The sequence below is a fragment of the Priapulus caudatus genome, unplaced genomic scaffold, assembly GCF_000485595.1.
Source record: "Priapulus caudatus unplaced genomic scaffold, Priapulus_caudatus-5.0.1 Scaffold1196, whole genome shotgun sequence".
In the NCBI taxonomy this organism is placed as follows: domain Eukaryota; kingdom Metazoa; phylum Priapulida; class Priapulimorpha; order Priapulimorphida; family Priapulidae; genus Priapulus; species Priapulus caudatus.
The window spans coordinates 58,550-71,688 of record NW_014578257.1 but is presented as its reverse complement, the minus strand read 5'-3'; the positions used below and the strand labels follow the sequence as shown (position 1 = coordinate 71,688).

The 13,139-nt window shown below is 44.5% G+C and overlaps 1 protein-coding gene across 1 annotated transcript in view; it reads right to left on the bottom strand.

Annotated features, from left to right (window-relative positions):
• Positions 1-9,023: 9,023 nt before the first annotated feature.
• LOC106815767 (E3 ubiquitin-protein ligase HECTD1-like) overlaps positions 9,024-13,139 on the bottom strand; it is a gene marked incomplete at its 5' end in the record, with an annotated part of 54,161 nt that continues 50,045 nt past the window's right edge. Inside the window, 2 exon segments of the mRNA XM_014820273.1 lie at positions 9,024-9,155; positions 9,655-9,737. Coding sequence (XP_014675759.1) covers positions 9,024-9,155; positions 9,655-9,737 — 215 coding nt within the window.

Sequence of the window (13,139 nt, the reverse complement as noted above, 5' to 3'; positions counted from 1 at the left end):
GTTCGCGTGGTCGTGTAACCCGCCGTGCGTGTATTTCGCTGTGCGTTGCGTGCGTACGTGTATTCAGTGTGACGTGCGTGTGTATCGTGCCAATGCGTCAGCGTGTGATTACGGTGTATTCGTGTGCGTGGGCATGGCGTACGTGTAATCATTGTGGGCATATGCGTGCCGGTGAGTGCCTCAGCCGACTAACGCTGGCTCGGTACCGCAGAGGAAAAAAGCACACGTAGCGGGGCTACGCAGTGAACGAGCGGCAGTGGAGAGCAGGGGGTACGAGGACCAACAACTAATAACGGGAAAGCTGTGTTCATTCGAACGCTCAACTCAAGCCTGCTCAGAAAATCTTATACGATTAAGTATATATAATCATACATCCGCGAGTAACAGGAACCGACAGAACCAACGGGAAAAACGCAATCAGCAAATCTCTAAACAGCGTCTGTTTAACGCGCGCTACACGTCACTCGCCCGACGTCGCCATGACGGGTCATCATCGTCATTGCGTGAGATAGCTAATAGATGACATAATATTTCAAGTCTTACGGAAACAAAGCTCATGTATACGACCACAGACACACAACAGCGGCAACAACAACAATAATAATAACGTGACAATCCTGCAGCAACCTTACAAGAAACCTCCCCCCCCCAAAAAAAACAACAACATATACCGTTAAATCTTAAAACGAATCGATTTCAGACACTCGTCTAGTTTATTCTGTGCATCTCCCCTCCCCAACACACGCGCGCGCATTTATATATATTTATATATAGTCTATTCAGTCTACAATTCTTTGTATGTATGTATATATACGACTATAAATATGCCATCTGCTAAACATACTTACACGGGACGCACAACACACGAGAGAGAGGGTGAGAGAGAGAGCGCAGAGGGAGTGATAGCTGCTGCTGCTGCTACTACTAGTACTACTACTACTGCTGTTGCTGCTGTTGCTGCTGCTGCTGCTACTACTACTACTACTCCTGTTGCTGCTGCTGCTGTTGCTGCTGCTTCTGCTTCTGCTGCAGCTGCGGTTGATGTTGCCGTTGCTGTTGCTGCTGTTGTTGTTGTTGCTGCTGTTGCTGCTGCTGCTTTTGCTGCTGCTGCTGTTGCTGCTGCTACTGCGCCCTCACTGGCACTGACTGAGAGGTTGGCAGCGGCAGCAGCAACAACAACAACAACGGAGGCCCCCTCCCTCCTTTCCCCTACCTAACTACCTCCCTCCCTCCCCCTAACTACCTCGCTCCCTCCCTTCCTTCCTCACGAGGGAGTGGTCGCGTGAACAGCTTATATCTATTTACAAGTGCATTCTCGCCTCTTCTCACTTCTTCCTTCCTTCCTTTCTCGTTTCTTCCTTCCTGTACTTCCTCTCATTTCTTCTTCCTCCCCCTTCCTCTCTTCTTCCTTCCTTCACCTCCTCCCCTCTTCCCCACTTCTTCCTTCAATCCTCCTTCTCTTTCTTCCTGTCTCCATTTCTTCCTTCCTGTCCTCCCTCTCTTCCTCACTTCTTCCTTCCTTTCCCACTTTCTTCCTTCTTGTCCTTCCTCTTTCCTCCTTCCCTTCTTACATTCTTCCATCTTTCCCTTCCTACCATCTTCTAATTTTTCTTTCCTACCTTTTTCAATCTTTCCCTTCCAGCTCCCCGTTGCTACTGACTATCTGTGTAAAAGCACAATTCTAAGACAATCACGGAGAGACAGATACCCCTTCTGATCTGCGCATGAAAACTAAAGATGGAGGGGAAGGGGCAAGAAAAGAGGAGGGGGAGGGGAGAGGGGGAGGGGAGGTATGGGTGAGGTGTGGAAGGGAGGACAAGCAAAATTCTCCCTCTCTCGTTCTCTCCATCCTCTCGCTCTCACTCGCTCCCTCTCTCGCTTTCTCTCCCTCTCTCGCTCTCTTCCTCCCTCTCTCGCTCTCTTTCCCTCTCTCCTTCCCTATATAGCTATCTTGCTCCCTCCCTTGCTCTCTCGCTCTCTCCCTCCCTCTCTCGGTCTCTCCCTCCCTCCTGACATAAAAACACACACGTGTACGCGTAAAGTCATACAGGAGCATTGCAAAAACAAGCAAACGTCTGCGTGCGACCGCTGCTGCCCCCTGCTGGTAGACAGCATCTACAGCGTAAGGGCGACGCGCACGCACGCACGTACGCACGCACGTACGCACGCACGCACGCACACACACACCCAGCAGCAGCAGCTATCCTAGCAAATCTCTCGCAATTCTCGCTCCACCGACGAAACACTGCCGCTCGCTTCCCCCACCAGGGGGCAGTGCGCCGCACTCTGTATAAACCAACGTGCGTGCCACATATGGTGGCGCCATCTGCCGTCATAACCGCCTCTATTTCATACTCGACAAGAGAAGTCTCTTCTCTCCCTCCGTGCGTGAGGAAGGGTCAAGCTTCTCCCTCCGTGCGTGAGGGAGGGTCAACCTTCTCCCTCCGTGCGCGAGGGAGGGTCAACCTTCTCCCTCCGTGCGCGAGGGAGGGTCAACCTTCTCCCTCCGTGCGCGATGGACTGTGTATCAAAACGCAAAACATCGCACAGCGTGAAATCAGGAGGCAAAGCAACACAGCCGTGCCACGACCACCAGATAGGCATGCCACTGATAGGGCAGGAGAGCTCATTGTAGATAGCGTTAAGGGGGAGGGCGGGGCCAGCAGCGCGCAGTAAACATACCACACGATAATATACAGCAAAATACCATCAACCACTATCCGCACCAAAGTGGCGAGAATAACATAGTAGATGTGCGTGCATGGGCGTGCGTGCGTACGTGTATACGCGTGCGTGCGTGCGTACGTGTATTCGTGTACGTGCGTGCGTACGTGTATTCGTGTACGTGCATGCGTACGTGTATTCGTGTGCGTGCATGCGTACGTGTATACATGTGTGCGTGTGCGTGCGTGCGTGCGTGCGTGCGTGCCCTCCCGGGACTAACGGCTGGCTCGTACCGCAGAGAAAAAACACAACAAAACGGAACCTGTTCATTCGAACCTCAACTCAAGCTCTTCAGAAATCATATACGATAATATAATAATCATATATCGACGAGTACAGACCACAGAACCAACGGGAAAAACTCGCATCACAATCTCTAAACAGCGTCTGTTTACGCGCCGCTACACGTCACTGCCACGTCGCCATGACGTCATCATCTCATTGCGTGAGATAGCTAATGATACATAATATTCAATCTTCACGAGAAACAAAGCTAGTATACACAACAGCGGCAACAACAACAATAATAATAACGTGACAATCCTGCAGCAACCTTACAAGAAACCTCCCCCCCCAAAAAAATCTTATACCGTTAAATCTTAAAACGAACCGATTCCAGACACTCGTCTAGTTTATTCTGTGCATCTCCCCTCCCCAACACACGCGCGCGCATTTATATATATTTATATATAGTCTATTCAGTCTACAATTCTTTTTATGTATGTATATATACCACTATAAATATGCCATCTGCTAAACATACTTACACGGGACGCACAACACACGAGAGAGAGGGCGAGAGAGGGAGGGCAGAGGGAGTGATAGCTGCTGCTGCTGCTGCTACTACTACTACTACTACTGCTGCTGCTGCTGCTGCTACTGCTGCTGTTGCTGCTGCTGCTGTTGCTGCTGCTGCTGCTATGTTGCTGCTGCTACTGCGCCCTCACCTCACCTGGCACTGACTGAGAGGTTGGCAGCAACAACAACAACAACAACGGAGGCCCCCTCCCTCCCCGTACACCTACCTCTCTCCCTCCCTCCCCCTACCTAACTACCTCCCTCCCTCCCTCCCTCACGAGGGAGCGGTCGCGTCAACAGCTAAATCTATTTACAATTGCATCCTCGCCTCTTCTCATTTCTTCTTTCCTTCCTTTCTGCTTTCTTTCTTCCTGTCCTTCCTCTCTTCTTTCTTCCTTACCCTTCCTCTCTTCTTCCTTCCTTCACCTCCTCCTCTCTTCCCCACTTCTTCCATCATTTCCCCCTCTCTTCCTTCCTGTCTCCCTTTCTTCCTTCCTGTCCTCCCTCTCTTCCTCACTTCTTCCTTCCTTTCCCACTTTCTTCCTTCTTGTCCTTCCTCTTTCCTCCTTCCCTTCTTACCGTCTTCCATCTTTCTCTTCCTACCTTCTTCTAACTTTCCCTTCCTACCTTTTTCCATCTTTCCCTTCCAGCTCCACCTTTCTACTGACTAACTGTGTAAAAGCACAATTCTAAGACAATCACGGAGAGACAGATACCCCTTCTGATCTGCGCATAGAAACTAAATGTCATCATCGTCATCATAATCATCATTACCATCATCATCATATCATTATAATAATCATCATCATCATCATAATAATCATCATCATCATTATCATTATCATCATCATAATCATCATCATCATTATCATTATCATCATCTTCATTGAACAGTGGTGAACTAACGTCAGTCGATTGTTGCCTTGTGATTTGAGGACATATAGTGACCACATTTTGGGGTCAAATGTCAAAGCTCAGCAGTGTACTACTAAAAAATAAACAAAGATTATTCAGGAATCAATTTTTATTAAAGTAATTCAGAGATTACACATTATGCTGTAGCGAAAAACATGCAATATGCTTTATGTGCCGCTGTATGCCCTTAAATGTTCAAATTACAATACAAGGACAACTTTTGCAACGATATACCAATATGTTCCGGCTTGCGCGATATGACATCTGCTGACATTAAGTGATATAACAATGTTCATACGTTCTGGCTTAATATGCGCGATATGATGCCAGCAATACGTACTACTGGACATCTTCGCTATTAACGCACCCACTTTCGCATTTGCAAAGGGCCGTACATGGGACACCCGCGCGGTTGCATTTGCACCTTCCTGTGCATGACTTGAGGCAGCCGCAGTGCAAGAGAATGGCACATGCCACTGAAGCGTCGCTGAGAGTGGTTCATAGTGGTTGCCATGTACTGGTGCCATCTTTGTGCCATCCCCATTCACTGAAGTCAGGAATTTTCTGCTGGATCGAGGTGGCCTGACTCTAGTAGAAACTCGCCTGTAGTAACGCTCGCTTTACATGCTGGAACAGTGCTGCGTGGGTAGTTGGAATATTTTCCAGTGATCTGCTTCCAGTGGTGAAGAGGCGATGCCTGGCCTCATTGACACCGGCTGCACCACACCCCTTGCTGTACATGAGTACCACGAAGCGTTCGACTTGCTGCATATGCACAGACTCCAGACTGAAGAGGTCAGGGTCGCGCGTGAGAGCCACTAGTGTGTCGGTGAGGTCCGGCATGCTTGTCCAGGCGGCACAGGCGGTCTTCTTGCCACATCCAAGAAACTGGGAAGTCGTGTCACATCCTGTTAGGCTCAGGAAGAGGGGTAGTGCCAAGGACTTTGAAGGACCGAGATTGGAGCCGATGGTATGGACTGGAATGTCACGGTACTTTTTACCAGTACCGAACCCAACCCAGAGCTCTGATAGGCCGAGGGTCTTGAAAAACCGGATTGCCAAAACCACGAAATCGCTGTCCACCGTGCGAACATAGGCTGTTGTATGACCCTGCTCTGCGGCATGTGCCAGATGCAGTAAGATTCTTCTTGCACGGTCTCAAAACGGGTACTCAAGAGGAGCTTTCAACCCATGTCGTTCTTAGAGATCGGTGTGCTGATAAATGAGAAGAGCTCCTTTTTGTTCTCCTTATTTTTTAGGAAGCCACTGTTCCATTCATGCTTCGGGATTTGAGTGCTGCCATCGCCGACTCTTGTCCGTGGGCCTTACCCACGTCGTAGCTGCGTGAGAGCTTTGAGGTTATTTTCCTCGGGGTAATTATTCCATACAGCGTCGATGCGTTGGGTACCACTCTTCATTTGGGCCTCCATAAATGGTACAATGTGAAGCGGCACATACTCGCTGAATGTCTTTGCTGTTGTGGGGCGCACCATGTGGATTACTGCTGCCATATCCAACATCACCACCGTGGCTTGTTTGGCCGCAGCTGTGCGGCCAGTGGGTGCATTGAGGCATTGAAGAATGTCCGACTTCGTCCCAGATCGCAGCGACCCTCGATCCGCCAGGCTTGGTGGCTCTCTCTGATTTTCGAACCGAAAGAAGTCTGTCATGTCTGCATCGGGACGCGACTGAAGTGAGAGGAAAAGTTGCGTGATTAAGGTCATATTCTGCCTCTGTATGCCAGTGTCCTTCTTGCCTTTTTTCTTGGGGTCAGGTCGGTTGGCGAATGTTAACATGTTGTTTCGTTTGATGGTATCAGATACCGGTACTGAAGCTTTTTCCAGCCTTTCAATGACGTATGCTGCATGAAGGGCTTGGCCAGCTTTAAGGATTTGAGATAGATAATTAGCGACGGCCTGTTCCATAACTTTATGTGTATCGAGTGCTACAAGCTCCTGACTTGTAGTGAGGAAAGGGTTGCCTAGCTGCTCGACCACCTCGATGAACGATAGTACATCCTTTCGAAACTTGACTTGCAAGCTGTGTTCTTCCTCATGATGAGCAGTGGATGATGATGGTGGGTCGTGGATGGCCTCGAACTCCTCAACTATCCGTGCGCAGTCAGGTCCAGCCAGCATAAACAGTGTAAGGGCATCGGGGTTCTCATAGAGTCCAACTGCTCCGCTATGCGTCTGAAATGTTTTGTTTGACTGTTCATTAGCTTGGTCCTTTCCCATGAGGCTGAATCTTCTAGCTGATTTCTGCACAACAAAGTTGCCCTTCGTGAATTCAGCATGTACTTGAGAGTGTTTCTCGGCTAGCTGGACCATGCCACGTACATGTACAAGCAGCCAACGCGCGTAGTCTGTGTGGTCCAGGGCGTGAAACTATCCGCAGAGTTCGTCACATGCTTGCACATATAGTGCAAAGTCCCCCTCCGACAGAGACCGAACAAAGCGAGTCATCAGCAGCTCCAGGTTGATTACGGTTGACCAGAACTTGAACAGGGGTAGAGTTTGGAAACACAAGTTGATTCCACATATCGAATGACTCAGGTGGGCCCATTACATTCTCGCAATACTCCGAGTAGCGGTCTGCTTGAATAGGTAAAGCGACATGAGGGATACTTGATGGGCATACCCTGTGCGCTTGATGTGATGCTCATTAAGTGAAGACTGTGCGCGACCAGAGATGTCAGGACCTCGGTCTGAAAAAGGATGGTGGCCCACCCCGAGTCGCGCAGAAACTTGCCTATCATAAGGTGCATCTTGTCTTTGATGTGCAGAGCGCCCATCACAACAACCAACTTATCTTCTCCCAACGTGTCGGGGAATTGCTATTGCACGAGTTTGATGAGAGCATATAGTGGCTGATCTGCACCAAGAACACTGGTCTGGCCCGGGTTGAGGAACTTAGTGCCTTGTATCGTCAGCTCCATCGCGTGCTTCATTGACGATGTAGATGCAGCCTTGTCTGGGAAAAGGGGATAGATGCCGATCTCGGCAGGGGGCCTCACCAACTCATCGCTGGCTAGTAACGAGTTGTATCCCGACCATGTAATGATGTCGCCCTCTGCAATCGTGCCTTGCTTCAGCACCCTAGTGACATGCGCCATCCACGCCTCATCCTTGACCTTGGCACCTCGCACATAAAGGTCTGTTCTGACTTTGCTGTCGCAAAGTCTGGGTGCAAAGACATATGTTTGAGTAAGTTCGACTGGGGGTTGGATCGTGTAAGAGTCTGGTAGCTTTGGAGTTGACGTGTCGGAGGGGTCAAGCTTGATGGGAGCCCGCTTCACTCCAGGATTCTTGTGCGAGAGATGGTTGGTCACGCTCATGGCGTATCCGTGGAACTCATACAGTAAAAAGTTACCCTGAGCCTTGCTATCTATATTATCCACATCATGGGTTGTGAAGGCCTTGAGATGGCTGTTGGTGGGTACCCCACAATGACAGTACTGTTACTGGGTTTGACCCCAAAATGACCGTTAGGGTGATCTTGATAGGCGACCTTGACTTCGAATCATATAAAGAATATCAGAATCGGATTCTCAGAGGCCACAAATCCCTAAAAAGTGGTATTATGTCTGATTCTAGCACTTTTGGTTTTTTACCTATAATTGACGTACGATTCACCTCTCGGTCGGGTGACCTCTATCGTGACCCTGACATGCAATATTGCCTCAAATCGTTCAAATAAGGTCAGATTCGGGTTACTCAACCCCGGAAACTGATAAAATGAGGTGCTGTTTGTATATATTGACAAAAAACACTAAAAAATGACATATTTGACCCCAAAATGACCTTTAGGGTGACCTTGAGGGGTGACCTTGACCTCAAGTCACTGAAGTAAGATCAGAATCAGATTCCCAGACCTTGAAAACCCCTAAAAAGTGGTATTATTTATGATTATAGCTCTTTTGGATGTTTAACTAGATTGCCCCCAACCCTGGTGGCGGCCATACTTGAATTTGCCAATATGGCGGCCCCGGGGGGCGCCCATTCCGGCGCCCGCCAGAAATCGAAAAAGTATGGTATAGGCAACATCTAGGCCAAATTTGGTGCTTTTGGAAGAATGTGAACCAAACGGCCCCTTTTTAGCCCTAACACCCCTGACTATTGTGAGTGTGGTGGTCAATTGTCGATTGTCGATTATGCATGATGACTATTGTATCCCTTATCCGATATCATCAGCATTTTTTCCATTTACAATTCTGAGCTTAAGGTTTATAAATAACAATCGAAAAAATGATAGTACCTAAATTATATTCAAATTCCTCAAATTTACCTAGTTCAAATCATGTTAAAATAACTTATGGTTTGTTTTTATTCACTACTGATTACAACGACAACAATGACATCGTAACCGCGGCGACCGCTCCCACGACGACAAACTTGTGATACAGACACATGATAATCATAATGAAAAATAAAATAAAAATAAATGTCTCACAGCAAGATGACAATTATAACAAGATAACATTATGACGTCACAGCAGCATTACATGGCGTGACCCTAAACATGTGCAACATCAGCAGTTATAGACGGGCGCCGTGCCCCTGACATCAGCAGTTATAGACTGTCACCTACCTCGAGGTTCCGTAGGCGGTGCACGTGAAGAAGAGTTGTCTCGTGTCGAATGGGAACAGCATGGGACACTTGTTGGTGAGCGCGTCGCACCAGTCCGGCAACGCGTGACTCGCAAGCACCAACGGATCCTGCGGTCGAAACAAACACACGGTTACCATGGCAACTGCAGCGACCGCAGACGACAAACACACGGTTACCACGGCGACCACCTCGACTGCAGAAGACAAACACACGGTTACCGCAGCAACCACAGCGACTGCAGATGACAAACACACGGTTACCGCGGCAACCACAGCAAACACAGACGAATAATGTGTGTACCGTGACGTGTGGCGACCGCACACGTTACACGAAGCATCGTTACCACGTCGACTGCAAATGTATTTCGTAGAAACGAGTACATAAAAGACGATATTTCCATTATAGCGTTTTTCACGATCGTGGTTGGTGGAGACTGAAAGTGACTCAAAGAATACTTCAAGCACAAGCAATCTTTAACTACAATCAATTAGCACATGAGCATGTAAACGCAAACATGCAAATGCGAAAAAATAAATCTTCAACTCAGACTGCAATGTTGCAGTATGATTATTTGTTATTTTCGCCATGAGATGGCGTCGGCGGTACCTGGATCTGCTGCAGTAGTTTGTTGGTGATCTTCTTGCTGATGAATTCTTCGGGCGTCACGCGGAAATGATCGACATCCTCGGCTGCAGACAACAACACGAGAGATTTTAGGCCTGCTACATTTTATTTTAGTTTATTATAATTGTTATCTTCTAAAGTGTCAAATTTAATCTTATTGCACACATTTACTTATTGGTTGATTTTGCTTATTGGTACTATCATTGCACACATTTACATTAACATAACATTTTGCTGTTGTCAAAATACAATTATAACAAAATTATAGTAAACTTACGCAGGAAAAGTTTAATAGATTATTAATTCGTGATTAATCGGTTTACAAATTTGTGACTGGGCAGGTTTTATTGTGAATCATCGTTGTCATTGTCATCGTCGTCATTGTCATCATCGTCATCATCATCACCATCAGCATCATAATTATCATCATCATCATTGAACAGTATAGTAAACTAGTAACTTATAGTAGTAAACTACAGTCGAATATTGTATTTGTTATCAGAAGTGTTTTAATTGACAACATTTTTGTTGATGGCAATTTTTGTGCTTAGGGTTTATCAATAACAATCTGTTAATTAATACTACTTAATATTTCGTTATCATTCCGTAAATGTGTCCGATTCAAATCAGGTTAAAATTACTTGTAGTTTTAGTGTTTGTCCCTTATTGATTTCTACCATCATTCTATAAGAATTGAATAAAAGCAAATGTGTTTTTATTCACCACTGATTCTATGCCATACGTGTTATGGTGTAGGCCTACCAAGAACATATAGTATAACCCGTGATATATGCTACCCGTTTTGTACGTGTGTTTGAAGCATGTTGCTGTTTGTTACTATTCGATATCCCTATTTTATCATGTCGAAATCTCTTATTGCTGCAGTATTTTAATTACATGTATTTCGTGGGTTTACCCGGTTAATTTTTTTCGATATTGTTGCAATTAAATTCTCTGTATTATTTTAAGTTCTTGAGTTTATCCGGTTCAATTACCTCATCATTGGTAGTATTTAAATTACATGGACTTCTTGGGTTTGCCAAGTTGAATCACATTATTATTGTAGCATTTAAATTACATAAACCGCTTATAATCACCCAGATAAAATACGTTATTATTGTTGTATTTAAATTACATGAGCTGCTTATACTTACTTAGCTAAAATATGTTATTATTGTAGCATTTAAATTACATGAACTTTTTATAATCACCCAGCTAAAATACGTTATTATTGTAGCATTTAAATTACATGAACCTCTTATAATCACCCAGCTAAAATACGTTATTATTGTAGCATTTAAATTACATGAACCTCTTATAATCACCCAGCTAAAATACGTTATTATTGTTGTATTTAAATTACATGAACTGCTTATAATTACCCAGCTACTGATTCTATAATATAAAGAGTGTTATGATGTACCAGACAAATCGGGTAAAACCCGTGATATATATGCCACCGTATGGTGCTTGTGTTTGAAGAATGTTATTACTGTTTGCTGGACTGCTCGTGGATTATTAATAGCTTTGATTCTCTCATTAATTGTTATCGTGTTGAAATATGTTATTGTTATATTGTTTCACTTACCTTTACATCCCATACCTAAGTATAACCAGATAAAATCCCTGATTATTTTAGTATTAATATTACATAACATGAATTAACTAGCCCGTGGCTACGCTTCCGGTTACCGGACGCCCAGCACCCAGGCTACACGTCCGTTTACCGGACCCCAAGATCCCAGGCTACACGTCCGGTCATATATTTATTATGTGAACCCAACTATATTTTTTCCGTAAAAAACAATCAACAATAAGTTTTTACCATAATATTACTTAGCTTTAAAGCAATAGTAATTAAATCCAGTAAAATCAACGATTTGAAAGGGGGCGTGTCCTAATCGTGACGTGGATTTGGAAATCTGTGCTGAGCTTTGTAATGGATGACCGGACGCGTAGCCATTGCGAATTAAATAACATTAAATAATATGTACTTTTTGGGTTTAACCGGTTAAAATACATTATTATTTTAGTATTTAAATTGCAGGTACTCCTCGTGTGTGGTTAGCCATCATACTCAGAACTAGTTATTTTTACTGAACCGCCGTCAAATTATTGCCCCTTTACACAATCAGAGACATTGCTCCACATAATTTAACCGCGGTAAAAATAATTTATCCGCGGTTAAATTATGTGGAGCACGACCTCTGATTGGGTAAAAGGTCTATAATTTCGGGCTATAATTTAATCGTGACTAAATTATTTCTGCTGCGGTAAAATAATTGTTTCTAAGTACAGTGGCCAACCACGCGTAATCTTGTGGCGTGTGGTGTGTGTTTAACTGACCAATATTTGTGTCCTTCTCGTGTTTAAATATCTAATTAGTGTGGTTTATGATTACTTATAGTTCTCGCGTTTCCGTATTTATATCTGCCTTTACCTATAAATCGCGTGTTTAGTCAGTATAAAATCAATCAACCGATTAATGTACGTAAGCACAGTATAATGAAATGAGTCTAATATGTAAAGCGTAGTGAAATTGAGTAATAGTAATGGAAATCTACTCATCAATCTATAACTACTACAGGCGATATGACACGAAATCATAAGTGGTATGTAACAGTTTGGAAATACTATTAATTGTTCTTATTTGCGCAAGCTAGAGGCATAAATTGTAACAACTGAAGACTGTATTAAAGTAAGCTCAAAACCACACAGATTTTTATACATATTTACTCGTCTTATACGCACTCTGAGGGGGCTGCCATTTTGCTGGAATGGAGCACCGTGTTTGGTTAGGGCTCCGCATAGAGCTACCCATTAGCCGAATTTTACCATTTTAGCGAAAAACTAAAATGAAATATTTAAAACGCATACGTCATAAAATAATATACCATAATTTGAAATGAAAAGAATTGAATGTGAAAATTTATTACCAATTATCAGGATAATATAATTATATAATATCCAGATTCATGCCTAGTTCCATGAAGTATTAACCAAATTCATACAACAATTACTGTTGACCCATGTTTTGTTATTTGTGTGCTCGTGTGTACAACCAGAACGACCGATAGAACAACTTTATTGTTACGCCAGAGCATATAAATCAACGAGCATATAGTCACTCAGTGCAATTCAGTGCAGTTGATTTATATGTTCCGATTATTCTATTTTCATGAAGTATCAAACAAATTTATACAATAATACAATAATCACTGTTGGCCCACGGTCTATCACCGTCTATCATAACCGCATAAAAATTAGTCTTCGAAGTTTAAAAGACTATATCGAAAATAGAAAGAGACAAAGTTGATCAAATAGACAGATCAACACTGCCGATCGCAGTGCATAGTCGATCATAGCGTTCATAAGCATCAGGCATCATTATAACCATTACACATAAATGAATGAAAAATACCAAGGGAGCTTCGACACATACACAGCGTCAAAAATCAAGATCCACA